This window comes from Delphinus delphis, chromosome 2 (genome assembly GCF_949987515.2).
Source record: "Delphinus delphis chromosome 2, mDelDel1.2, whole genome shotgun sequence".
In the NCBI taxonomy this organism is placed as follows: Eukaryota; Metazoa; Chordata; class Mammalia; order Artiodactyla; family Delphinidae; genus Delphinus; species Delphinus delphis.
The window spans coordinates 100,701,233-100,728,744 of record NC_082684.1 but is presented as its reverse complement, the minus strand read 5'-3'; the positions used below and the strand labels follow the sequence as shown (position 1 = coordinate 100,728,744).

At 44.1% G+C, this 27,512-nt stretch overlaps 1 protein-coding gene across 1 annotated transcript in view; it reads left to right on the top strand.

The window, feature by feature from the left end:
• Positions 1-27,512, top strand: part of TRPM1 (transient receptor potential cation channel subfamily M member 1) — a 139,897-nt gene that overhangs the window by 59,381 nt on the left and 53,004 nt on the right. Inside the window, exons 8-17 of the mRNA XM_060002502.1 lie at positions 6,681-6,876; positions 9,427-9,640; positions 10,269-10,393; positions 11,487-11,658; positions 15,411-15,585; positions 16,019-16,142; positions 17,502-17,574; positions 18,245-18,345; positions 25,405-25,578; positions 26,671-26,805. Coding sequence (XP_059858485.1) covers positions 6,681-6,876; positions 9,427-9,640; positions 10,269-10,393; positions 11,487-11,658; positions 15,411-15,585; positions 16,019-16,142; positions 17,502-17,574; positions 18,245-18,345; positions 25,405-25,578; positions 26,671-26,805 — 1,489 coding nt within the window. The remainder of the gene's footprint in view (positions 1-6,680; positions 6,877-9,426; positions 9,641-10,268; positions 10,394-11,486; positions 11,659-15,410; positions 15,586-16,018; positions 16,143-17,501; positions 17,575-18,244; positions 18,346-25,404; positions 25,579-26,670; positions 26,806-27,512) is intronic.

The following is a 27,512-nucleotide window of genomic DNA, read 5'->3' as shown; positions in this document are numbered from 1 at the left end:
TTTGTTTATTTTTGTTTTTATTTCCATTTCTCTGGGAGGTGGGTCAGAAAGGATCTTGCTGTGATTTATGTCATAGAGTATTCTGCCTATGTTTTCCTCTAAGAGTTTGATAGTTTCTGGCCTTATATTTAGGTCTTTAATCCATTTGGAGCTTATTTTTGTGTATGGTGTTAGGGAGTGATCTTATCTCATACTTTTACATGTACCTGTCCAGTTTTTCCAGCACCACTTATTGAAGAGCTGTCCTTTCTCCACTGTACATTCCTGCCTCTTTTATCAAAGATAAGGTGACCATATGTGCGTGGGTTTATCTCTGGGCTTTCTATCCTGTTCCATTGATCTATATTTCTGTTTTTGTGCCAGTACCATACTGTCTTGATTACTGTAGCTTTGTAGTATAGTCTGAAGTCAGGGAGCCTGATTCCTCCAGCTCCGTTTTTCATTCTCAAGATTGCTTTGGCTATTCGGGGTCTTTTGTGTTTCCATACAAACTGTGAAATTTTTTGTTCTAGTTCTGTGAAAAATACCAGTGGTAGTTTGATAGGGATTGCACTGAATCTGTAGATTACTTTGGGTAGTAGAGTCATTTTCACAATGTTGATTTTTCCAATCCAAGAACATGGTATATCTCTCCATCTCTTTGTATCATCTTTAATTTCTTTCATCAGTGTCTTATAATTTTCTGCATACAGGTCTTTTGTCTCCTTAGGTAGGTTTATTCCTAGATATTTTATTCTTTTGTTGCAATGGTAAATGGGAGTGTTTTCTTGATTTCACTTTCAGATTTTTCATCATTAGTGTATAGGAATGCCAGAGATTTCTGTGCATTAATTTTGTATCCTGCTACTTTACCAAATTCATTGATTAGCTCTAGTAGTTTTCTGGTAGCATCTTTAGGATTCTCCATGTATAGTATCATGTCATCTGCAAACAGTGACAGCTTTACTTCTTCTTTTCCGATTTGGATTCCTTTTATTTCCTTTTCTTCTCTGATTGCTGTGGCTAAAACTTCAAAAACTATATTGAATAAGAGTGGTGAGAGTGGGCAACCTTGTCTTGTTCCTGATCTTAGTGGAAATGCTTTCAGTTTTTCACCATTGAGGAGGATGTTGGCTGTGGGTTTGTCATATATGGCCTTTATTATGTTGAGGAAAGTTCCCTCTATGCCTACTTTCTGCATGGTTTTTATCATAAATGGGTGTTGAAGTTTGTCAAAAGCTTTCTCTGCATCTATTGAGATGATCATATGGTTTTTCTCCTTCAGTTTGTTAATATGGTTTATCACATTGATTGTTTTCCATATATTGAAGAATCCTTGCATTCCTGGAATAAATCCCATTTGATCATGGTGTATGATCCTTTTAATGTGCTGTTGGATTCTGTTTGCTAGTATTTTGTTGAGGATTTTTGCATCTATGTTCATCAGTGATATTGGCCTGTAGTTTTCTTTCTTTGTGACATCCTTGTCTGGTTTAGGTATCAAGGTGATGGTGGCCTCGTAGAATGAGTTGGGAGTGTTCCTCCCTCTGCTATATTTTGGAAGAGTTTGAGAAGGACAGGTGTTAGCTCTTCTCTAAATGTTTGATAGAATTCGGCTGTGAAGCCATCTGGCCCTGGGCTTTTGTTTGTTGGAAGATTTTTAATCACAGCTTCAATTTCAGTGCTTGTGATTAGTCTGTTCATATTTTCTATTTCTTCCTGATTCAGTCTTGGCAGGTTGTGCATTTCTAAGAATTTGTCCATTTCTTCCAGGTTGTCCATTTTATTGGCATAGAGTTGCTTGTAGTAATCTCTTGTGATCTCTTGTATTTCTGCAGTGTCAGTTGTTACTTCTCCTTTTTCATTTCTAATTCTATTGATTTGAGTCTTCTCCCTTTTCTTCTTGATGAGTCTGGCTAATGGTTTATTAATTTTGTTTATCTTCTCAAAGAACCAGCTTTTAGTTTTATTGATCTTTGCTATCGTTTCCTTCATTTCTTTTTCATTTATTTCTGATCTGATTTTATGATTTCATTCCTTCTGCTAACTTTTGGGGTTTTTTTATTCTTCTTTCTCTAATTGCTTTAGGTGCAAGGGTAGGTTGTTTATTCGAGATGTTTCCTGTTTCTTAAGGTAGGATTGTATTGCTATAAACTTCCCTCTTAGAACTGCTTTTGCTGCATCCCATAGGTTTTGGGTCGTCGTGTCTCCATTGTCATTTGTTTCTAGATATTTTTTTATTTCCTCTTGATTTCTTCAGTGATCACTTCGTTATTAAGTAGTGTATTGTTTAGCCTCCATGTGTTTGTATTTTTTACAGATCCTTTCCTGTAATTGATATCTAGTCTCATAGCGTTGTGGTCGGAAAAGATACTTGAAACAATTTCAATTTTCTTAAATCTACCAAGGCTTGACTTGTGACCCAAGATATGATCTATCCTGGAGAATGTTCCATGAGCACTTGAGAAAAATGTGTATTCTGCTGTTTTTGGATGGAATGTCCTATAAATATCAATTAAGTCCATCTTGTTTAATGTATCATTTAAAGCTTGTGTTTCCTTATTTATTTTCATTTTGGATGATCTGTCCATTGGTGAAAGTGGGGTGTTAAAGTCCCCTACTATGAATGTGTTACTGTCGATTTCCCCTTTTATGGCTATTAGTATTTGCCATATGTATTGAGGTGCTCCTATGTTGGGTGCATAAATATTTACAATTGTTATAGCTTCTTCTTGGATCGATCCCTTGATCATTATGTAGTGTCCTTCTTTGTCTCCTGTAATAGTCTTTATTTTAAAGTCTATTTTGTCTGATATGAGAATTGCTACACCAGCTTTCTTTTGTTTTCCATTTGCATGAAATATCTTTTTCCATCCCCTTACTTTCAGTCTGTATGTGTCTGAAGTGGGTCTCTTGTAGACAGCAAATATATGGGTCTTGTTTTTGTATCCATTCAGCCAATCTGTGTCTTTTGGTGGGAGCATTTAATTCATTTACATTTAAGGTAATTATCAATATGTATGTTCCTATTCCCATTTTCTTAATTGTTTTGGGTTCGTTATTGTAGGTCTTTCCCTTCTCTTGTGTTTCTTGCCTAGAGTTCCTTTAGCAGTTGCTGTAAAGCTGGTTTGGTGGTGCTGAACTCTCTCAGCTTTTGCTTGTCTGTAAAGGTTTTAATTTCTCCATCAAATCTGAATGAACTCCTTGCTGGGTAGAGTAACCTTGTTTGTAGGTTTTTCTCCTTCATCACTTTAAATATGTCCTGCCAGTCCCTTCTGGCTTGCAGAGTTTCTGCTGAAAGATCAGCTCTTAACATTACAAGGATTCCCTTGTGTGTTACTGTTGTTTTTCCCTTGCTGCTTTTAATATGTTTTCTTTGTGTTTAATTTTTGAAAGTTTGATTAATATGTGTCTTGGCATATTTCTCCTTGGATTTATCCTGCACGGGACTCTCTGTGCTTCCTGGACTTGATTAATTATTTCCTTTCCTATATTAGGGAAGTTTTCAACTATAATCTCTTCAAATATTTTCTCAGTCCCTTTCTTTTACTCTTCTTCTTCTGGAACCCCTATAATTCGAATGTTGGTGTGTTTAATGTTGTCCCAGAGGTCTCTGAGACTGTCCTCAGGTCTTTTCATTCTTTTTTCTTTATTCTGCTCTGCAGTAGTTATTTCCACTATTTTATTGTCCAGGTCACTTATCCGTTCTTCTGCCTCAGTTATTCTGCTCTTGATCCCATCTAGAGTATTTTTAATTTCCTTTATTGTGTTGTTCATCGTTGTTTGTTTCATCTTTAGTTCTTCTAGGTCCTTGTTAAATGTTTCTTGCATTTTGTCTATTCTATTTCCAAGATTTTGGATCATCTTTACTATCATTATTCTGAATTCCTTTTTAAGGTAGACTGCCTATTTCCTCTTCATTTGTTAGGTCTGGTGGGTTTTTGCCTTGCTCCCTCATCTGCTGTGTGTTTTTCTGTCTTCTCATTTTGCTTATCTTACTGTGTTTGGGGTCTCCTTTTTGCAGGCTGCAGGTTCGTAGTTCCCGTTGTTTTTTGTGTCTGTCTCCAGTGGCTAAGGTTGGTTCAGTGGGTTGTGTAGGCTTCCTGGTGGAGGGGACTAGTGCCTGTGTTCTGGTGGATGAGGCTGCATCTTGTCTTTCTGGTGGGCAGGTCCACGTCTGGTGGTGTGTTTTGGGGTGTCTGTGGACTTATTATGATTTTAGGCAGCCTCTCTGCTAATGGGTGGGGTTGTGTTCCTGTCTTGCTAGTTGTTTGGCATAGGATGTCCAGCACTGTAGCTTGCTGGTCGTTGAGTGAAGCTGGGTGCTGGTGTTGAGATGGAGATCTCTGGGAGATTTTTGCCATTTGATATTGTGTGGAGCTGGGAGGTCTCTTGTGGACTAGTGTCCTGAAGTTGACTCTCCGACCTCAGAGGCACAGCAGTGACTCCTGGCTGCAGCACCAAGAGCCTTTCATCCAGACGGCTCAGAATAAAAGGGAGAAAAACTAGAAAGAAAGAATTAGTAGAAGAAGAAAGAAAGAAAGAAAGAAAGAAAGAAAGAAAGAAAGGAGGGAGGGAGGGAGGGAGGGAGAAAGGAGGGAGGGAAGGAAGGAAAAAAGAAAGAAAGAAGATAAAGCAAATTAAAGTAAGATAAAATATAAAAAAGTTATTAAAATTAAAAGATAATTATTAAGAAAAAAGAAAACGGATGGTTAGAACCCTAGGACAAATGGTGGAAGCAAAGCTATACAGACATACTCTCACACAGAAGCATACACATACATACTCACAAAAAGAGGAAAAGGGGAAAAAATCATAAATCTTGCTCTCAAAGTCCACCTCCTCAATTGGGGATGATTCGTTGTCTATTCCTGTATTCCACAGATGCAGGGTACATCAAGTTGATTGTGGAGCTTTAATCCGCTGCTTCTGAGGCTACTGGGAGAGATTTCCCTTTCTCGTCTTTGTTCTCATAGCTCCCAGGGCCTCAGCTTTGGATTTGGCCCCGCCTCTGCGTGTAGGTCGCTGGAAGGCGTCTGTTCTTCGCTCAGACAGGACGGGGTTAAAGGAGCCGCTGCTTCCGGGGCTCTGGCTCACTCAGGCCGGGTGGGGGGGGGGAGGGAGGGGCACGTAGTGCGCGGCGAACGTGCGAGGGAGGGGCCCGTAGTGCGTGGCGAGCCTCCGAGGGAGGGGCACGGAGTGCGAGGCGGACCTGTGGCGGCAGAGGCCGGCGTGATGTTGCACCAGCCTGAGGCGCGCCGTGCGTTCTTCCGGGGGAGTTGTTCCTGGATCCCGGGACCCTGGCAGTGGCGGGCTGCATAGGCTCCACGGAAGCGGAGTGTGGATAGTGACCTGTGCTCGCACACAGGCTTGGTGGCGGCAGCAGCAGCCTTAGCGTCTCCTGCCCGTCTCTGGGGCCCGCGGTTTTAGCCGCGGCTCGCGCCCGTCTCTGGAGCTCCTTTAAGCACCGCTCTGAATCCCCTCTCCTCGCGCACCAGGAAACAAAGAGGGAAGAAAAAGTCTCTTGCCTCTTCGGCAGCTCCAGACTTTTCCCCGGACTCCCTCCCGGCTAGCCGTGGCGCACTAACCCCCTTCAGGCTGTGTTCACGCCGCCAACCCCAGTCCTCTCCCTGCGCTCCAACCGAAGCTGGAGCCTCAGCTCCCAGCCCCGCCCGCCCCGGCGGGTGAGTAGACAAGCCTCTCGAGGCTGGTGAGTGCCGGTCGGCCCTGGTCCTCTGTGCGGGAATCTCTCTGCTTTGCCCTCCGCACCCCTGTTGCTGTGCTCTCCTCCGCGGCACCGAAGCTTTCCCCTGCGCCACCCGCAGTCTCCGCCCGCGAAGGGGCTTCCTAGTGTGTGGATACCTTTCCTCCTCCTCGGCTCCCTCCCACTGGTGCAGGTCCCGTCCCTATCCTTTTGTCTCTGTTTATTCTGTTTTCTTTTGCCCTACCCAGGTACGTGGGGACTTTCTTGCCTTTTGGGAGGTCTGAGGTCTTCTGCCAGCGTTCAGTAGGTGTTCTGTAGGAGTTGTTCCACGTGTAGCTGTATTTCTGGTGTATCTGTGGGGAGGAAGCTGATCTCCGCGTCTTACCCTGCCGCCATCTTCCCGGAAGACCCCCTCTTCTGAATAACTAGGCTTTAAAATGCTTAGGCCCTGGATTCTACCTCAGCAAGTTTCTGCCTAAACCTGAATGGATTTAGGCCCTAAGCAGCTTCTGAATAACTAGGCTTTAAAATGGTTAGGCCCTGGATTCTACCTCAGCCAGTTTCTGACTAAAACTGAAGTAAATATACTTTCAATGTTACTTGTGTAGAGAAATGTTTTACATTTCTCTAGCAACAGAATAATTCAATAATATTGAAAAATCATTGCAGGTCAACTCTGCATGGGGGAGCGTGATTGTCCTTTGTCACAGAATATTCAGTGATTGATGGCCATAGTCATGTTGTGAGGACACCAGAAAGACTAAAAATGTGTTCAGTAGGGAAGGGCAACCATCCAATGTGTTTAGAATAGTCTGGTATTTATACTTTTCTGGTATGGAAATAGATATGCATTGATTATCTGGAAAAGGACATCATGAGTGGCATTTCTGTCTCCAGTAAAGCTGGATAAGGAAGGTGTTAGGCTGCTTCTGTTCAGGTTAACTCATCTTAAGGAGGAAAATGTTATAGAAAGACTGAGCTTTGCCTTTGTTTTCAGGTGTTGCTGTGGCCAGCTCACCAACCAGCATATCCCCCCTCTGCCGAGCGTAACAGCCAGCAAAAATGGAGAGGAGAACAAGCAGGTGGAGACTCAGCCCGAAAAATGGTCTGTTGGCAAGCACACCCAGAGCTACCCAACAGATTCCTACGGGATTCTCGAATTCCAGGGTGGCGGATACTCCAATAAAGCCATGGTAAGAGGGGCCTTGGGAAGGGATGCCACTGGGCCGCAGCTTCCATCAGAGGCCCCGCCTCCCGGACTGCAGACACCTGGGTCTTCTTTCAGGGGTGTGGCTCTATCTTCCTAGAGTTTTCAATGCAAAGACAGGAAATATATCCACACAGTCGAGTTTTTAGCCATGAGATTTGGAAACTGGGCACTATGATAGAGAACACGGAGTATCCTTTAAATCCGTACCGAGATTGTGAATTCATACATCACAGTCCAGCCCCACTCTACAAAGATACCACCCCATCTCCAGTGATGAGAGACGAATTATGTTGTTTGTTTTTTAGGGTTGTTTGGGACTTTGTTTTGTTTTTTCTCACAGTGGACATTTACCACCCCCCTTACATGGGTTAGGAGTTTCTGGAAATATTTCCCTCTGAAGTCCACACACAGCCTCTCTGGGCTTGCATTCAGCTGGCCCAAGAAGACGGAGGCCTTTCACATTTGCATGTAAACAGGGAATGCCCTCTGCCTTTCTCATGAGCCCTGCCAAGAGGGGAGGCGTCAGCACTGTGATCCCTTTCAGCTCATTCTGAATAATGCTCTCACGTGCCCAGTGAGACCATTTTTGCAATTTCATTCTATTTCACCGGCCCAACATCATTGTTCAAATAAAATTCAGTTGTGTTCCAAAGACCACAACGTAAGGTCTTCTGGAAGGGCACCCTGCCTACTGGCCTGGACACAAAGAGGCTGTTCACAGGGGCCAAGGCATCTGCTCATTAACCTCTTCTTCACCTTCAGGGGAAGGTCCAGCCCCGAGGCTGGCTGTTGATCCCCATTCCCAGCACCCACTCCCTCCTCATCGTCCTGGCCAACCTCTGGATCCACATTCTAGCTGAGCCAGCTATGGAATTTTTAAAAAAATTTTTTATTGGAGTATAGTTGATTTACACTGTTGTGTTAGTTGCTGCTGTACAGAAAAGTGAATCAGTTATACACAGACATACATCCACTCTTTTTAAGATTCTTTTCCCATATAGTCATTACAGAGTGTTGAGTAGAGTTCCCTGTGCTATACAGTAGGTCCTTATTATCAATAGTTATCTATTTTTTATATAGTAGTGTGTGTATGTAAATCCCAATCTTCCAATTTATCCCTCCCCCGCCTTTCCCCCCGGTAGCCATAAGTTTGTTTTCTATGCCTGTGACTCTATTTCTGTAAATAAGTTCATTTGTACCATTTTTTTTTAGATTCCACATATAAGTGATCTCATATGATATTTGTCTTTCTCTGTCTGACTTATTTCACGCAGTATGACAATCTCTAGGTCCATCCATGTTGCTGCAAATGGAATTTTTTCATTCTTTTTTATGGCTGAGTAATATTCCATGTATGTATATGCGTGTGTGTGTGTGTGTACCACATCTTCTTTATCCATTCATCTGTTCACAGCAGACAGGTTGTTTCCATGTCTTGGCTACTGTAAATAGTGCTACAGTGAACTTTGGGGTGCATGTATCTTTCCAGCTTTGGAATTGATGCCTTCAAGATTAGGGTTGCCATTGGATAAAGTGAACAATATTTATTCTATTTTGGAACATGTTTGCTTTTGATTGCATCTAAAGTGTATATGATTTCAGGTAATTCTGAACTGTGATTTACCTGTGATTTACATAGCCCAACAATGACTAATTGTTAAGAAGTTTTACCTAAAAGTACATAAATTCATAAGTTGCTCTAAATTTTGTGTAAACCTGGCAGGTATATTTCCTAGAAGTTTCAAAAGAGCAAAAAGTATCCAGAGCTAAAATCAAACAGGAGTAATTTCTGTGTTCCTAAGAATGCTAGACACATTGAAGAAGTATTTCAAATTTTGTTTAGAACTATAAATGGTCTTTGCTTTCAAATTTTAAAATGTATTTCCTTTAAACTCCAGTTTTATTTTCTACAAATTTGTTTCTACAAATTTCCTACAAATTTGTTAATTTGGAGACATTTGCGCATATATGCATGTGTGTGACTGCACATAATTTTTGATGAACTCATTAAATAACTAAAATAAGTCTTTGCTAATATTACTGTATTTCATTATTGGAAATTTTCAGGATTCCTTTTACTCTCAGTATTAACTATTGTCATTATAGAAGTTCTGATACGATGAAAATTAGCTGGGAACTTTGATAAAATAAATCATCCTAAGGCAATGAAAAAAAAAGATTAAGGTTGCTAGGTAAAATATAAGACCCCCAGATATATTTGAATTTCAGTTAAATAACGGATGAATTTTTAGTATAAATGCATCCCAAATATTGCAGGAGCCATAATTATACTAAAACATTGTGCATATAAAATTCAAGTTTACCTGTGCATTCTCTATTTTTATTTGCTATATCTGGGAACCCTCCAGAGTTCCCTTCCATCGTTTGGCCACAGACTCACACAGAGGGCCCCAGAACCCCATGGGAGAGAAAGCCAGGCAGCTGTTGCTTGGACAGGAACAGTAGCCTTGTTCCGCGTGACACAAGAGTCAAATCGAAGAACGAGTGTTGAGGGTCACACCCTCTTTTGCAGTATATCCGGGTCTCCTATGACACGAAGCCAGACTCACTGCTTCATCTCATGGTGAGAGACTGGCAGCTGGAACTCCCCAAGCTCTTAATATCCGTGCACGGAGGCCTCCAGAACTTTGAGATGCAGCCCAAGCTGAAGCAGGTCTTTGGGAAAGGTCTGATCAAGGCTGCTGTGACCACTGGGGCCTGGATCTTCACTGGGGGCATCAGCACAGGTAAGTGCAGGCTGTATCCCTTGCTGCAAATGTACAAACCCAGAGCTCATCGTGGTTCCCAAAGAGCTTTTGGATAATTATCATTAAAAACCAGAAGATACTGCATTCTGATAATATTTATGGCAGAATGAAATCTTTATTCGGTAGCTCGTTTTTATTTCAGTATGATCATGATAATGGTCAACATTTCTGGCACCTACTGTGTGTCATTCCTTGAAGTGAGCCCTGTACAAGCCTCATTTTCACTGAGGCCCCTGACAATCCTTTCCCGATCACATGAGGGAGGTCACCAAGGCCCAGAGAGGTTGAGGAACATGGCAGGCCATCTGACTCTCAACTTTAGCTGAACGCAGCCAAGGCCTGCCAGAGAGACCCCTCATACTTCCATCCTTAGGTCTTGGAAACTTGTAAAGACAATTCCTGCACAGTTGCTTTGGTTTTGGTTTTGGTTTTCCCTTTTCTAGGAGCTAATGCAGGATGACTAGCTATTATGAGCTCAGACTTTCAGTGTCTTAACCCTGTTCTGTAGGAAATGTGGAGTGGTTCAGAGCTGGGGTCCCTGAAGTTCATGAATAGTGGTTTGATGGGAGGTAAGGGGCCTACAGATATGACTTATGGCCTCTCACAGGTGTCATCAGCCACGTGGGGGATGCCTTGAAAGACCACTCCTCCAAGTCCAGAGGCCGGGTTTGTGCTATAGGAATTGCTCCCTGGGGCATCGTGGAGAATAAAGAAGATCTGGTTGGAAGGGATGTAAGTATTTTCTCCCCGGAAATGGGCAATTTTCAAAAATCAAAGTCTTTGTTTTAACTAGATTTCACCTGCAGGTGTAGGAGATAATAAAGCAAGGTCCCATATAGCCTTTATCTTTTCCCCAAAAGTAAAAACTTGCAAAACTATGATACAAGATCAAAACCAGGATAATTGATGTCAGTCTAGTCAAGATGCAGAACATCTACTAGGAGCCCTCATGTTGCCCTTTTCATTCATTCGTTTTTTTATTGAAGTATAGTTGATTTACAATATTGTGTTAATTTCTGCTGTTGCATATATATATGCGTATATATATGTATATATACGCATATATATACACACATATACATTGTATACGTGTGTGTATATATATATACACACACACACATTGTTTTTTTTCATATTCTTTTCCATTATGGTTTATCATAGGACACTGAATATACTTCCCTGTGCTATACCGTAAGACCTTGTTGTTTCATGTTGCCCTTCAATATCCATACCCGATTCCCTCCTGCTTCCACTCCTGCCTTAACCCCGGGAGCCACTCATCTGCCCTTCATCCTACAGTTGTATCATTTCAAGAATGTTATGTAAATGGGATCGTACAGTATGTAACCTTTGAGGGCTGGCTTTTTACTTGCCACTTAATTCTCTGGAAATCCATCCAAATGGTTGCATGTATCAACAGTTTACTCCTTTTTATTGTTGAGTGGGGTCCCACCGTATGGATGTACCATTTATCTGTTGAAGCCTATCTGGGTTGTTTCCAGTTTGGCTACTGCAAATGAAGCTGCCATAAACTTTTGTGTACAGGATTTTGTATTAATGTAAGTTTTCCTCTCTCTGCAGTAAGTGCCCGGGAGTGTACTTGCCGGGTCATCATGATCTGTTGGGTTGTCATGATCTAAAATAATTTTTTCTAATTTGATATAAAAATTTACAGAAAAAATCCTTCAATAGAGAGGCTAGGGAAGAGAGAGTAGGTTGAAGTGCACAATTAGGTGAAGCTGTCGCTCCACATCCATATATTCTTGCTTCCCCTGTCTTACTGTCCAAGTTTTGCAGCTCTGACTTGTGCTGTGTATTTCGTCAGGTGACACGGGTGTACCAGACCATGTCCAACCCCCTGAGTAAGCTGTCTGTGCTCAACAACTCGCACACGCACTTCATCCTGGCTGACAATGGCACCCTGGGCAAGTATGGTGCCGAGGTGATGCTGAGAAGGCAGCTGGAGAAGCACATCTCTCTGCAGAAGATCAACACAAGTAAGTTCTGGCCACGGCCACTGGGCTGCCGCTGCTGCCCTGAAAACCAGGTGGAAGAGAGAGTACCTGAGGGTATTTAGAGCCTTCACCTTGACTCTTCTGTGACCATCAGGAGGTGACTTAGCAAGACCCTTTCCCTTAGCCACCTACCAAGTCACTGAGCTGGGCTGTGATGCTTTGTCTCAAGTTCACGAGGAGAGTGGACCCGAGAAACAGCCCCACAGCCGTTTTCACAGTGGTGGCATCTCCCGCCACATTGCCAGTGGTTTTCATTCCTTATAATGATTATAGTTAGTTTTTTAAATTTTATTGGAGTATAGCTGATTTATAATGAATGCTGTGTTAATTTCTTCTGTACAGCAAAGTGACTAAGTTATACATATATATATTCTTTTTCACATTCTTTCCATTATGTTTTATTCCAGGATATCGAATATAGTTCCCTGTGCTATACTGTAGGACCTTGTTGTTTATCCATCCTATTGATAATGGTTTGCCTCTGCTAATCCCAAACTTTTTAAATGTCTGAACAGGAAACACATTGGTCACTCAAAGGCTTGGTATGATTCCTTCTATCAACTACATGCTCTGAGTTCATTAAATTAAATATCTCAGTAGCTCTGGGTCTCTCACCAGAGATGGGCCAGGTGGGGAGGCCTCTGGAGAGGCCTGCAGGAGCTGGCTGCTCCCAACAGGGCGCCCCCCACCCCATGCTGGTCCAGGAGGATGCTGAGGTCAAGCTAGAGAGAAAGGAATGGACCTCAGTCAGATGAAACGATCATAACAACTGGTTAGAATTAAAATAGCTGGTGTCACCTCTTGGGGCACTGAGTTCATAACTCAGTGATTCTTACTGTCAAGCAATTGCTGAATGATCTTAAAGAGTATTTTGTTGTAACCATTACTGGTAAGATTGCGAAAGACAGTCTAGGCCTGGGAAATGGTCATTTTAAAGCATAATTAAAGGGTCTGTGAGACTGCCACGTGGTTAGAATGACGGTCTGCCATGACAAGTGGTGGGTTTCTGGGTATCAGCTCCCTGGCTGATGGTTCGCACATTTTTGCTGTCTTGGCCGTGTGCGCGTTCACACCGACCAGCCTCCCCTGGCCGTGTGACCTGTGGGCTTCCCTTTGTCATCCTTTGCCTAGGGTTCTGAGTAGGGCAGGGACAGCAAAGGGGTGCTCAGTTGTCACCTCCCACGGCACGGAGTTTCAGGGGTCCAGCCTAAACCACGAAGAACCAGTTCTCCTCTGTTTCTAGAAAAGAAGGTGATTTGGCCACCGGAGTCCCGAAGATCTCAAATGTCAAGCCTTGCTGGGGTTGGAAATCTCAAGGGCAGGGTCCATGTCATCTTGGTCTATTTCTCCAGCATCTCTTGGCCAGGCGCCTGCCTGGCACAAAGCAGACCGTCAACGCATAGCTGCTGAAATGAACCTAACTGAGATTATTCTGGTAGGAGATGGCAGAGTTGTTCAAAATATTTAAGAGCTCCTGACTGTAGAAATGCATCGTGGAAGCAAACCAGAAACTCTGAATTTCCCCACTTGAAGTTCTTAGAACTTCTCCTAACTGTGCTGGCAGATTTTATCCAAAGGCCTTCAGAATTGTGAGACCAAGGACACATCTCCTATTCACCATCTATTAATGTTGATCAAATAACTCCCATCACAACTAACGGACACCTGGTGAAACATGCTCAGAATATAATCTGTTTTAGCCAGTTTGGGGTAAAATTGTGAAATAGGCAAGTTTGTCTTGATGCCAAAATATTGGCTCTCTGTACACCAATGCCGAAATGAGATATGGAAAGAGTTTTGGAGGAGAATTGAAAGAGTAGCTTTATTCTTTGCCAGGCAAAGAGGAAACACAGCGGGCTAGTGCCTCAAGAACTGTGCCCCCTTCCTGGGGAATAGGGAGAGGTTTTATAGCCCAGGGCTTGTGGTCGGGGGTAGGTGATAAGGCTCAAAGTAATGAAGATCTTGCATTTCTTTTCTTCTGCAAATTTACAGCCAAAGCGGTTGTCAGGCAGCTCAGCAACCAGGTCTAGCGTCCCTGAAGTTATTGGCCCATGATCTTCTTTCTGAAATGAAGAGTGCTACAAGGGAGTGTAGGGGGAGAAGAAATGCCAAGTGCAGAGTGCAATTCACATGGAGTCAGAGAGTAATTATTTTTATGAAGGATAAGGCTAGCTACAAGTGTTTGTTAGTAGTAACAGCTAAAAAAATAACCAAGATCACTTAACTCTTTCAGGCCTGTTTATGCTGTTTCCCCAGCCTGTTCATTGTTTCTTTGTTTTCCTTTTCTATCAGAAAAGTCTTATTTCTATGTTGGCTGCAACAGCCTCTGCTGCTCCTTCGCTCCCACTATCTCCCCCTGCCCTGGAATCCTGGGTTCTTGGGATGCTCTTGCCACCTCCTGCTTCCCAGAGCCCTCCCTTCGGGTTCTGCCACCAAAAGTCAGCTTGTCCTACCGTGTTCCCAAAGAGTCCTGTCATCTCATAGAGACAGAGGGAGGACTCTGGGTACAAGGTATTAACTGGTGGGCTAATGATGGTCTACAGATTTGCCCTCCTGGATAACTCACTGCCTATTCCAGCCCCTAGAGGCTGAATCAACACCTACTACGACACTGCATACTTACACACCACTTGAGGTTGACAAGGACCTTGATAGCTGAACAGTTTCTTATACTTTATATCTATTGCTCTTTTAGGAGGTAGAGGAGGCCCTGTGGTGATTCACCTGTTACGGTTGGTTCCCTGCTCTTCAGGGTGGCCTGGTGATTGGCCCCATGTCATAAGGCTAATACGTGTGAGGCCAGGCATTGAACGGAGTTCTCCTATCGCTGTTCCAGACACCTTTCGCTGTGTCATTCTTGAAGGGACAGCCATCCAGGGTGGGAACTTCACCTGGGGCAAGGCAGCAGGGAGGTATTCTTTTAGCAAGAAGAGCCTCCCGTGTTTCTCACATCTCACCTTGAAGTAGTCCGTAAGCCAGTTGAGTGATACATGGAGTTGAACCACATGTTTTGGAAAGTTTGTAATTTAAAGGCTCTGCTTCTTCCAGTAAGGCTATAATATGGGGTTTGAATAAAAGAATGTAAACAGTCATCACATCCTGAGTTCCTTCAAGTCTACTGGTGAACACTAACTCCATATAAGCATACTTCCAGGCCTAAAGGTTTTCCTCTTCACCATGTTTCAGGAATTAGAGTGAGTGCTCTTGAGACAGGCTGGGACCTGGGACCCTTTGCTGCAGTGCTGCAATGCTTGCACATGGACACACCTCTCCAGGAGTAACAAAATACTAAGAAACTGTATGGGACTGAAAATAACTGCTTTCATGCGGGCAGTTGGGGCAAATTCTGGACCTAAAAGATACAAAGAGACCAAAAAATCTCACAGCCACTTTTGAAGAGCCTGGAGCAAAAACAGGGTGTCCGGAGCAAAAACAGGGTACTGCGCATGCCCCCTGCACAAAACACACCTAAGCCACCCCTCCAGCCTGACCCATGGACACGCCCCCCTCACCCCATATAAGGAACAAGCTTGCCCCCCCTCGGGGAGCAAGGGAGCCTGTTGTTTGTTCCCACTTCCCGCTGCTGCAGCAGGCGCCCCAATAAAGCCTTGCCTGAATTTCTTGTCTGGCTTCTGGTCAATTTCTATTGATTGGGGAAGGCCAAGAACCCTGGTCGGTAACACTTGGATGGGGCCATGACCGTGGTCTGAAGGTGGATGTGGTGTGTGTTGCAGGACTGGGGCAGGGTGTGCCCGTCGTGGGCCTCGTGGTGGAAGGGGGCCCGAACGTGGTTTCCATGGTCCTGGAGTATCTCCGAGAAGAGCCTCCGGTCCCCGTGGTGGTCTGCGACGGCAGTGGCCGGGCCTCGGACATCCTGTCTTTTGCACACAAGTACTCTGAAGAAGGAGGGTAAGATTTCTGATATGTTACAAAAGGTGGGGTTTTGAATGCCTTCTTGTTAGGCCCAGAGGAAATCGTGATCCATCTAGCTGTTCCAAAAATGTAAAAGAAGGAAGACTTACTAGCCCTCCTCTCCCACTTCCCAAGGTCAGCAAGTGAGGGAGCTCTGAGGAGCGTGGTGTTTCTTACGGATTCTTTCTCAGGAGGGAAAATGCTCTCTCCCAACTGCATTTTCCCTTGTAAGTTTTTCAACAAGCCTGGAATTTAGGACAAGTGTGAACACAGTTTTTGACTGTAGTCCTTTTGGGTCTGCTATCCTGGGATATCCTCCAATGATAAAGTTTCAAATCAAAGGTACCAGACGGGCATAGAGATGTCTGATTTATTCACGTACAGATTTCACCTGTGTTGTTTTCTTCTCTTTCCCGTTTCCTTCTAACAGGATAATCAATGACTCCCTCAGAGACCAGCTTCTAGTTACCATTCAGAAAACATTTAATTACAACAAGACACAATCGCATCAGCTCTTTGCGATGATCATGGAGTGCATGAAAAAGAAAGAACTTGTAAGCGTCTTGAGTTGACTTCCCAAGTGCTCCACAGAGAGAATTATGTTTCCTTTCTAATTCTGCCCATGTGTGCAGGATGGAGTAGTTCCTATTTCCATTCACCCTTTTCCAAGAGGCATTTTACAGCTCCTGACCCAACTGGTGGTTCTGTCCATGTGCGGGAAGCAGGCTAAGCATAGGCAGATTCTCTTCGGAAGAGGGACACGGGTGCTTCAGATCTTGTAAATGTCAGGGCACTTCAGGCCACATCCCACAATTCTGAGGCTCATGATATCAATCAGATTCAAAGCATCAAGGAGTGACACGTGCCATGCTTTCAGGTGTACTTACAAAATTCTACCAAATACACTCATTTTCTCCCACTCTTTGCCTCCTTAGTTACGCTTATAAGGAAGAGGCACTCTTGTCGCACAGAAGACAGCCTCTTCGAAATTCTAAATCTACAGGTTTCCTACAGATATATCAAATCTGAGTAGAGATGACTTTGTCATCTTCAAGAGCCATTTAGATATTGACATGTACATCCTGCATGAGCTCCCTCAGCTCCAGATGGGGTAAAGAATAAAATATGATCCAGGCAAGGATTCAAAATCAGGACGAGCAATGCTGTTCTCTCTGAATCAGAAGCACCTGGTGCAAAATCATGTTGCTCTCGGGATTGCTGCATTAGCGTCAGACTCTGTGGTCCTTTTTATTTATTTAGTCATTCATTTATTTTAATATCTTTATTGGAGTATAATTGCTTTAGTGTTGTGTTAGTTTCTGCTGTATAACAAAGTGAATCAGCTATATGTATACATATATCCCCATATCCCCTCCCTCTTGTGTCTCCCTCCCACCTTCCCTATCCCACCGCTCTCGGTGATCACAAAGCACTGAGCTGATCTCCCTGTGCTATGCAGCTGCTTCCCACTAGCTATCTGTTTTACATTTGGTAGTGTATATATGTCCATGCTCCTGTCTCACTTTGTCCCAGCTAATCCTCGCCCCTCCCCATGTCCTCAAGTCCATTCTCTACGTCTGTGTCTTTATTCCTGTCCTGCCTCTAGGTTCATCAGAACCATTATTTTTTAGATTCCATATATATGTGTTAGCATATGGTATTTGCTTTTCTCTTTCTGACTTACTTCGCTCTGAATGACAGACTCTCGGTCCATCCACCTCACTACAAATAACTCAATTTCATTTCTTTTTATGGCTGAGTAATATTCCATTGTATACATGTGCCACATCTTCTTTATCCATTCATCTGTCATGCCAGATCTTGTTTGTGGTCCTTTTTAAGCAACTCCCCAATTCTCCCTCTTGTTTTCCACTTTGCTTTACTCAGTCTTTTCACGATTAATCTGTTTTCAGGTCACTGTGTTTAGAATGGGTTCCGAGGGTCAGCAAGACATCGAAATGGCAATTTTAACCGCCCTGCTGAAAGGTGAGCTCTCAGGAAACAGCCACTCCTGTCCTTTCGTGCTGGCCTCCCCGGAGCTCTGCTTGTGGCTGGGAAACCCCTCCCCGCTCCTCCCGCCGGGAACTGTGTCTGCTGGGGATGGAACCCCGAGCCCGCCAGGCTGCCTAGAAATTATCTCAGGATAAAGCCGTGGTAAAACGATCGGGCTCGAAATGGGTTTCTTGGGAGGGGGACTTTTCTTGACGGGCCAATGGACCATGATGGGCTGAAGTCAAGAACCAGTTTCTGTCTGTAACTAGCTCATTACAGGTTTGAACTCACAGAGGGTAAGCGTGAAATTATTTTTCATTTGCGATCCCTGCATCTCGCAGTGCTCTGTCCAGTTTCCCCGGCCCACTCCTAACGACAGCTGCCACCTGGCTGCGCATGGGGTCACCTCTCTGCTCCACTGGGAAGGGGAGGGGGCTGGAGGAAAGGGGCGGGGGTCACCATCAGGCTGGCTGCTTGGTAGTGCTGAGCTGGTCCTCGGCTTTGGGGCCTGAGTGATCCCTCAGGGGCCAGAGAAAAGGCAGCCGTGCTTATTTCCAGGCTGATGCTGAGCCAGCCTGGGGAAGCCTGTGTTCCCCACCCAGCCCCTGTCACCCCCAGGCGACCCAGGCATGGAGTGAGTAGTGCCCCATCTCTTGCCTTCCAGGCACAAATGCATCGGCTCGGGACCAGCTGAGCTTGGCGCTGGCCTGGAACCGCGTGGACATAGCTCGGAGCCAGATCTTCGTCTTTGGGCCCCGCTGGCCGGTGAAACTAAGTGTTTTTCAATTCATACCATTTGTCATGACTTTGTACAGAGGATGCATTAATATGTTCTCCCTTGTGTCGTGGATCTCAGGAAGTTATCTGGGCTTTCTGATGACCCGATGTCTAATCTTTAGGATTATTAGGAAATGTTGCTGTTTCATTTCAAAGAACCAGCAAGAAGAGCTCCTAGCACTAACTTCAGATTCAAACCAGTGCTCTTGAAGAAAGAGCACTAAATATTTTATCATTGCTGGTGAACATGGGTTTTTACCCTTTTAAAGAAAAAGAAGAAAGAAAATAGCTCGTTAAAATGAAATACAATGATTGCATTGAAAGCATTAATTTTTCAAATTATGTTCCATGAAACCCCGGAGGCCTAGGGGACTCTGTGAGTGTGACCTTTGTGTATAGTCTTTGGGATGTGGTGTGTGTGTGTGTGATTTGGTGTATTGTGTGTGTGTATCTGTGTGTAGCACGTGTGTAGGTTGTTAAATGTGTGTGTGGATGTGTGGTGTGTGATTGTGCTGTGGTTTACCGTGCATGTGGTGTATGTCCGTGGGATCTGTGTGTGTGTGTGGTTGTACGTGGGTGTGGTGTGGTGTGTGTGGGGTGATCAGCAGCTTTTAGCCTCCCACTCCTTCAATCAAAGCAGCTTCTTTACAGACTTGTGGTTGCCAAGGGGGAGGGGTGTGGGGAGGGATGGATTGGGAGGTTGGGATTAGCAGATGCAAACTATTATATATAGAATGGATGGACAACAAGGTCCTACTGTATAGCAAGGGGAACTATATTCAATATCCTGGGGTAAACCATAATGGAAAAGAATATGAAAAAGAGTGTATATATATATATATATATATATATATATATGTTTATAACTGTATAGCAGAAATTAACATTGTAAGTCAACTATACTTCAATTTTTAAAAATTATTTTTTTTAAAAAAGCAGCTTCTTGGATGGGTTTTGTAGATTGGGACTCAGGGTAAATTTTTGTTTGCAGAACAGGCTCTGCTGCTTCAAAAGGAGTTTGGAATATCTAGAGGGTTCATGTTGGACTTTAAAAACCATATTTCTCAAAACCGGCCTGGTATATCCCTGCAAAAGGCATTTCATTTTTCACACTCACCCTTTATTTAATTAGCGTGAAGAATTTAAGGAATCAGATGAGTGTATTAAAGGAATAAGATACAGGGTTGGGGGGTGTGGTTTGTGCCTGTTGTTTATACTGAACTACGCAAATTAAGAAGAATAGCACAACACCTTAAATATTTTAATTCCTTTTGAATCTCCTGGTTTTAACACTCTTGGTAGAGGACTTGAGAGCAAAGTGAATTGCTCCATGAATGGTTATGAGGCAGCTTGCTGTGGCAGAGAATCTAAGAGATTCCAGAAAGGATTGCAAAAAAGGGCTCTGTTATGAGCTCCCAAGACCAGCTACTCAGTAAGAGGGATCCCGGCTTTTGTTTGCTTTTTTTTCTTTTCGAGCGGCAGCTTTCTGAGGACGAGGTCCTGAGTCAGCCACACAGAGAGGGCCAGGCTTTCAAGATTACAGAAAGGACCTGACCCAGGGAACGGGCCACACACGCAGGCCCTACCTGGCCTGAAGCAACGGCCTTCGTCCGTCTTCTTGTTACAAAAGCAATAAGTAATTTCCAGAAAGCGTAGAAAATACAGACAGGCAAGATGAAAGAAACAATCACTCATGACTGCCCCCCATAGAAAAATTCAGCAATACCGTGTGTGTTTTATAATTTCATTTTTTCACTGTTATGTTGGCATTAAATATTCTCCAACCTCCTTTTTCATGTCGCTTAGTGTTTTTTGCTTTCTGTTATCCAGTGGACGCATAAATGCGGTTTGAAAAGCAAATAACAGAGCAGAGTACCATGAAAAACAGAGCCCTCACACCCCACCTCCCACAGGCACTCAACTGTCCCCGTGTTCTGTTTTCCTGACGGTGGCCTCTGTTCGTTGACATAACACGTTTTATCACTTTCTCGATTAATCACGTGTAGATGTGTCTTTCAATTCTCCACTTGGAAAGAGAAGGCAGTAGCTCGCTTGCCCTGCCTGCTTTGCCCCTCCTGCGTTTGATGGCTGTATGTTTAATTCTCTTATTGGTTATCATGATAGCTTTGAAACATCAACTTGCTTCATTAACGTTAGGCTCCCACGTTGTAAAGTGAGGAAATTAGTGGCTCTACACATCACCTTCCTTTCCCTACACCGTCAATGTTCCTACTTGGGTCAACCTCATCTTCTACATGATGGAGATGGTTGATGTTTACACCTCGTTCTGTAATCCTCACTCAGGTCTGTTTATGTCTCACTCTTTAATCATCACATTTTCATAGTGGTCCTTTTTATTTTTATTTTTTTACCTGGATTTTTATTTTTATTTTTTAAGTGGGTATTTGCTTCCAGTTCTTGACTGAGAACAATGAATTATGTTGCTGTGTACATTTATGGGCAGGTCTTATGTGGACGTATGTTTCCATTTCTCTTCAGTCGATAGCTAGGAATGGATTTGCCAGGTACATGGAAAATGTATGTTTACCTTTTTAAGAAACTGCGTGTCTGTTTTCCAAGGCAGCTGTAGCATTTTGTCCCTCAATAAAGGAGGGACAAGCTTCAAATAAATTTCTAATATAATTCTTATTTAAGACATGCATATTTTTTCTTTTTTAAAAAATTGAAGTATAGTTGATTTACAATGTTGTGTTAGTTTCAGGTGTACAGCACATATATAATTCAGTTATTATGTATATAATCTTTTTCAGATTCTTATCCATTAAAGCTTATTATAAGATATTGAATCTCGTTCCCTGTGCTATACAGTAGGTCCTCATTGTTTATATTTTTTAATTGAGATATAATTGACGTATGATGTATTAGTTTCAGGTGTACAAAGATTCGATATTTGTATAAATTATGAAATGATCACTACAATAAGTCTAGTGAACATCCATCACCACACACAGTTACAGTGTTTTCTCTTGTAATAAGAACTTTTAAGATCTACTCTCTTAGCACCTTTCAAATACACAATACAGTATTATTAGCTGTAGTCACCATGCTGTACATTGCATCCCAAGACATTTATTGTATAACTGGATGTTTGTATCTTTTCACTATCTTCATCCACTTCACCCACCCCCACCCCGCATACTAGGCCTTTATGTTGATTCTAAAAATGGAGAAAACAGAAGACTTTACTGTGATTCTGTACGGATTGTTCACTGCTGAACCTAACATTATGGCTGAACTCAAAGAGAAAGAAAGGTAGCCCTGGGTCAATCACCTGGGCCACACAAAGGAAAATACAACAGGCATCAAGGTTTCTACAGTCCATCCATTGTTTAAAATTATGGGACCTTTGAGTTTCCTTCATATTTGGACCATGACTTATTTGAATAGCTAGATGTTTGCTTTCCCTTGCATTTCCAAATTGATTCTCTTTTTTCTTCATAGCATATGCCTCACATCATTAAGATGATCTGTTCTTTTAATTATTACTGTCCACTGAGTGCAGTTCCCTTTCTTCTTGTAGAATCTTTCAAAGCCTCGTGTTTCTCTGGATGCTCTCAAAGTTTGCTGTGCGGCTGACCACATCAGACACCCCTGCAGTGTGTTGTCAGACAGGCTCAGTTCTTCCCACATTCCACGTCTTCCTCTCTCTCAGATTTCTTTTTCATTTCGCTGCAGTAGATCTTCAAGTAATTTTTTTCATGAACATGTGTGGGAAGATAACCATTCTCTGTCTTTACACGTCTGAAAACACTCTGCCACACACCAGGCTCATGGTTGCCATGTGATCCTCCTCCAATTAAGATGAACCACTGTCTTTTCTCAGATGTAGTTTGAGGTCTGCTCTTTATCTTCAGTGTTTAGAAATTTCAGAAGGACATGTGTTCTATTTCAAACAAATGAGAATGAAATGTACAGAGACAGCAAACTCAAGGACTCATATGGCCACTCATGTGCCATTCATTCTGCTTGGCTGTCAGAGGCCCCTTTATGATAAAGACCCAAGTCTTTCCCCAGCTCTGTGAAATTTTCTTCTACCGCTTCTTTGAGTATTTCAGCCTTCATTTTCTCTCTTTCTCTTCCTCTGGAATTCCTATAAGTTAAGCAAATGTTGGTCCCCTTGGGCTGATCCTCCATTTTATCATTTCTGTCTCTCTATCATTTTGCTGTAGGTTTTTGGAAATCACAACTTTTTCCTTAGCATTTTTTTGTGCTATTTTTTTAAATGTAGGCAATCCTTTTTTTTTTTTTTTTTTTTTTTGCGGTACGCGGGCCTCTCACTGTTGTGGCCTCTCCCGTTGCGGAGCACAGGCTCCGGACGCACAGGCTCAGCGGCCATGACTCACGGGCCCAGCCGCTCCGCGGCATGTGGGATCTTCCTGGACCGGGGCACAAACCTGTGTCCCCTGCATCGGCAGGTGGACTCTCAACCACTGCGCCACCGGGGAAGCCCAGGCAATCCTATTTTTGATGTCTGAGAAAGCTTTCTTGTTTTCTGATGGTTCCATTTTCATGTCAGCCTGTTTTCATCTCATGAATGCAATATCTGAGGATACAAACTGTACTTTTTTTAAGTCCTCTCCTGTTCCCTGAATTATCTCTATTTTCTCCCTGGTCAGCTGTTACCATTGTTCATTTTGTCCTTTTCTGTTGCAGGTCCTTGCTTGCCTATCCCCATTTCAGAGTGAGGGATGGGACAGAATAATTAGTAGAAGGAGCCTATTTTACAAATAGGTTTTTCTCCTCCCTGGGAGGACTGACCAAGAGTCCCCCATTTAGGAGGGGGTTGTCTACTGAACAGCTTTTCTTTGTTCTCTGCAGATTGGAGCAGGCTGGTGTGGCGCTGGACCTCCCTATGCAGGCCCTCCCTTTTTTTTTTTTAACATCTTTATTGGAGTATAATTGCTTTACAATGGTGTGTTAGCTTCTGCTTTATAACAAAGTGAATCAGCTATACATATACATATATCCCCATATTGCCTCCCTCTTGTGTCTCCCTCCCACCCTCCCCATCCCACCCCTCTAAGTGGTCACAAAACACCGAGCTAATCTCTCTGTGCTACGCAGCTGCTTCCCACTAGCAATCTATTTTATATTTGGTAGTGTATATATGTCAATGCCACTCTCACTTTGTCCCAGCTTACCCTTCCCCCTCCCCATGTCCTCAAGTCCATTCTCTACATCTGCATCTTTATTCCTGTCTTGTCCCTAGGTTCTTCATAATCTTTTTTTTTTTTTTTAGATTCCATATATATGGTTAGCATATGGTATTTGTTTTTCTCTTTCTGGCTGACTTCACTCTGTATGACAGACTCTAGGTCCATCCACCTCACTACAAATAACTCAATTTTGTTTCTTTTTATGGCTGAGTAATATTCCATTTGTATATATGTGCCACATCTTCTTTATCCATTCATCTGTCGATGGACACTTAAGTTGCTTCCATGTCCTGGCTATTGTAAATAGAGCTGCAGTGAACATTGTGGTACATGACTCTTTTTGAATTATGGTTTTCTCAGGGTATATGCCCAGTAGTGGGATTGCTGGGTCATATGGTAGTTCTATTTTTAGTTTTTTAAGGAACCTCCATACTGTTCTCCAAATTGGCTGTATCAATTTACATTCCCACCAACAGTGCAAGGACCCGCCCAATTCTTCAGCAGACATTCTTCCGGGTTCTGCCTGGGGTGAAGCCCAGGAGTAGAGTTGCTCTGCACCTACCCACTGGGGAGGGGGCGTGACATACGAGAGGGGATGGGTGGTCTCCTGCTCTGTAGACAGTCCTTTACTAATCACCATGCTTTCTACCCACCATTTACTCTCCCTCTTTGGAAATCTGGTCCCACCTCCACTATTACCCCCACATTACTCATCCTGGGCTTCAGCTGCCTCACCACAGCTTTAACTACCCAACAGCATTTCCAGAAACATCTTAATGGCTCTGGTCTGCCTCTTCTCCCTGAAATGAATTTTTCTTTTCCATAGTCCTCTGTTTCCTGCTATCATTTCCATGGGAAGAGAGGGAAAGCAGGAAACACGAGATCAAGACCACAACCTGGAACCAAAAGTCCTTCTTTGTCTCCCCCACAATCAAGTATACGGTCTCTCAGGTCTTCCTTTAATAGTTGAAGTTCTCCATCAACTATGTGCCTATGACTCTGTAGTCTTTCTAGAATTCTTTTTTTTTTCAATTTATTTATTTAATATATTTATTTTTGGCTGCGTTGGGTCTTCACTGCTGCCCATGGGCTTTCTCTCGTTGCGGCGAGCGGGGGCTACTTTTCGTTGTGGTGCGCGGGCTTCTCATTGTGGTGGCTTCTCTTTAATGCAGAGCACGGGCTCTAGGCGCACGGGCTTCAGTAGTTGTGGCACCCAGGCTCAGTAGTTGTGGCTCACAGGTTCTAGAGCGCAGGCTCAGTAGCTGTGGCACATAGGCTTAGTCGCTCCGTGGCATGTGGGATCTTCCCGGACCAGGGCTCAAACCCGTGTCCCCTGCATTGGCAGGTGGGTTCTTAACCACTGCACCACCAGGGAAGCCCTGACCCCTTCACAATTGTCTTCTCTGGTCTTCATCAGCTGTCACAGACACTTCTCTTTGGCGCCTTTAAACTTACCTCTCAGCACCCTTTCCTTCGGGCAAAAACACGCTCAGTCAAAACTTCAGCCACTTTAAGTACATGAGTGCACTTCATCAAGCATATAAGTAACAGACGGTCACGAAATCAGGAGCTTCTCCATCAGGCAGCCAGGCCTGCAACAGCTGAGTATGTGTGCGTGTGTGTAGTCACAAGTATGTGTGCCTGCGTGCATGTCTGTGCATGGGTGCTCATGTTTGCACAAGTGTGTGCATGTGTATCTGTGTGTGCACCTGTGTGTGCATGTGCACCTGTATGTGGGTGCATGTGTACCTATGTATGTGCATGTGTGTGCGAGCGTGTGCATGTAGAGGGGAGGGGCGGTCTGTGCACTTGTCCTGGGACATGGGTTGGCTTTAATCCCTTTCCCAACTCTGCCTGCTGTGGACTGCAGCCCCTGGGAAGCCTGGCCCCCCCAACGGATAGCAAGGCCATGGAGAAGGAGAAGAAGCCACCCACAGGGACCACCAAGGGGGGCAGAGGAAAAGGAAAAGGCAAGAAGAAAGGGAAGGTGAAAGAGGAGGTGGAGGAAGAAACTGACCCCCGGAAGCTCGAGCTGCTGAACTGGGTACGTGGGACGTGTCTGCTCCCGTTTCCCAGGCTCCTGGGGACCTTGGAGCCAGTCACCCTCCTCCAGGGAAGGGGGCAGTTCTTGCTGCCTCTGCCGCAGCCCCACCCGGGGCCCCGAGCCCAGGAGGCAGTGATGAAGCATTGATGGGACAGTGTCAGTATTTCAAGTGGCTGGCAGGATGTCACAAACGCCAAATGGTCCTGCTTTGGGGGAGAATGAAGTCACTCACAGGGGAGGCCCGGGCCACCTTGCCCCCCAGTGCCTTTCTCCGCCTGCAGACATTTGGATGTTTGTTGCGTGGAAACACGGGAAACAAATCAATCGTGAATAAATGCAGCTCAGGGACAAAAGATGGAGCCTGTGATAGGGATGCATGGGTAACTGCAGTCGGCTGGGCTGGGAGGCTGAGACACGCAGCACCTGTGGTTCTGGCCTTGCTGCTGTCAGGACACAGCAAGACAGGGCGCTGGGCCTCTGCGGTGCCCTGTGAATGGCATCATCGCAGTCACTCACCCTGGTGGCCCGTGGCATGCCCACAGGGGGTAGTTCTCAGTCAAGGAAACATTCTCCCCAGCAAAACCTCACGTTACATTGAGCGCTGCAGGTTCCACCATTGTTGAAGGGTAGAGACACAAATGATAACTAATAGTAGATAAAATGTTACAGTCTACCACCTCAAAAAAACATTGTATATGGAGATCCGAGCTTGGAGACTCAAGCACTGATTGCAGTTTTATTTTGAATTTCCTTCTCATGTTTACATTACAAGAAAAGCTAATCAACTCTATTTTAATTTTTTTAAAAAACCTGATAACTAGAGAGCCACCAGTTTGGCTGTCATTTTGAACATTTTTCACTTTGTGTTAAATGTATCCATCTGTGATGCTTTGATATGACACCTAGGGACAAACTGAGAAGGAAGGAGGGGCCAATGGGGCATGTTTACTCAGGACAAAAGGTAAAGAGAGCCTTGTTCAGGATGCTCTGGGTCTGGGGGCCTGAAGAGGCTTTCTGAGAGCTTCCAGGGTCCCCTGCCCAGTGTCCCTGTCCCTGCTGAGGCACTCACGCCCCTCTCCTGGGCTCGCACAGGTGAACGCTCTGGAGCAGGCCATGTTGGACGCGCTGGTCTTAGATCGAGTAGACTTTGTGAAGCTCCTGATTGAAAATGGAGTCAACATGCAGCATTTTCTCACCATCCCGAGGCTGGAAGAGCTTTATAACACCGTGAGTGGTCCAGGAGGAGGGAGGGCGGAGGGGAGCTAGCCCTGGGGGTGCAAGAATGCACTTGGAGGAGCATCCCCATCAGAACACGGCTTCAGCGGGAGGTCCATCATTTAAGGACGACTGCTCTCACCTGACACGCGGGCTCGGCGGATGGTCCCATCTTCACCCACCGCCACCATGCTAGCCAGCACCCCCGTCTGTAGCATTAACTCAGGGGTGGTGCACGAGGACAAGTTTATACAAAGAGTCCAGCCCCCGGAGTCATTAGCAGAGTGAAAAGATCCCGGGGTGAGCAGTCATTTGTTCCTGGGGACTCCCACGTTTTAAGAGGCTTCGGTGAAAAATGGAAAACTGAGTTTGCACAGCAAGGAGCTCCTGATATTAGAATGAAAGTGTTTGGATGAAATCCTCTTGGCTTTTATTATTACCATGTGAATTTTGAGAATGTACATTTCCTTCCCCATTCTAAAATTTTAAGTAGCACAAGTGGTCCTGGGTGGTTGCTTGCTGAAGCTTGATGAACTGTTAAGAAAATATAGTACGTCCTAAGATGCTCTTTAAAATAATTCAATAAAAGGTATTTAACATATTTTTGAACATGTGGGATACTTCTTACCCATGACCAGTCCTAGTCCTGTCTTGTAAAAGACACAGGACTTCATTAATTCTATAAAGTAGAGTTGGATTTTACTCCAAAAGTTGAACAG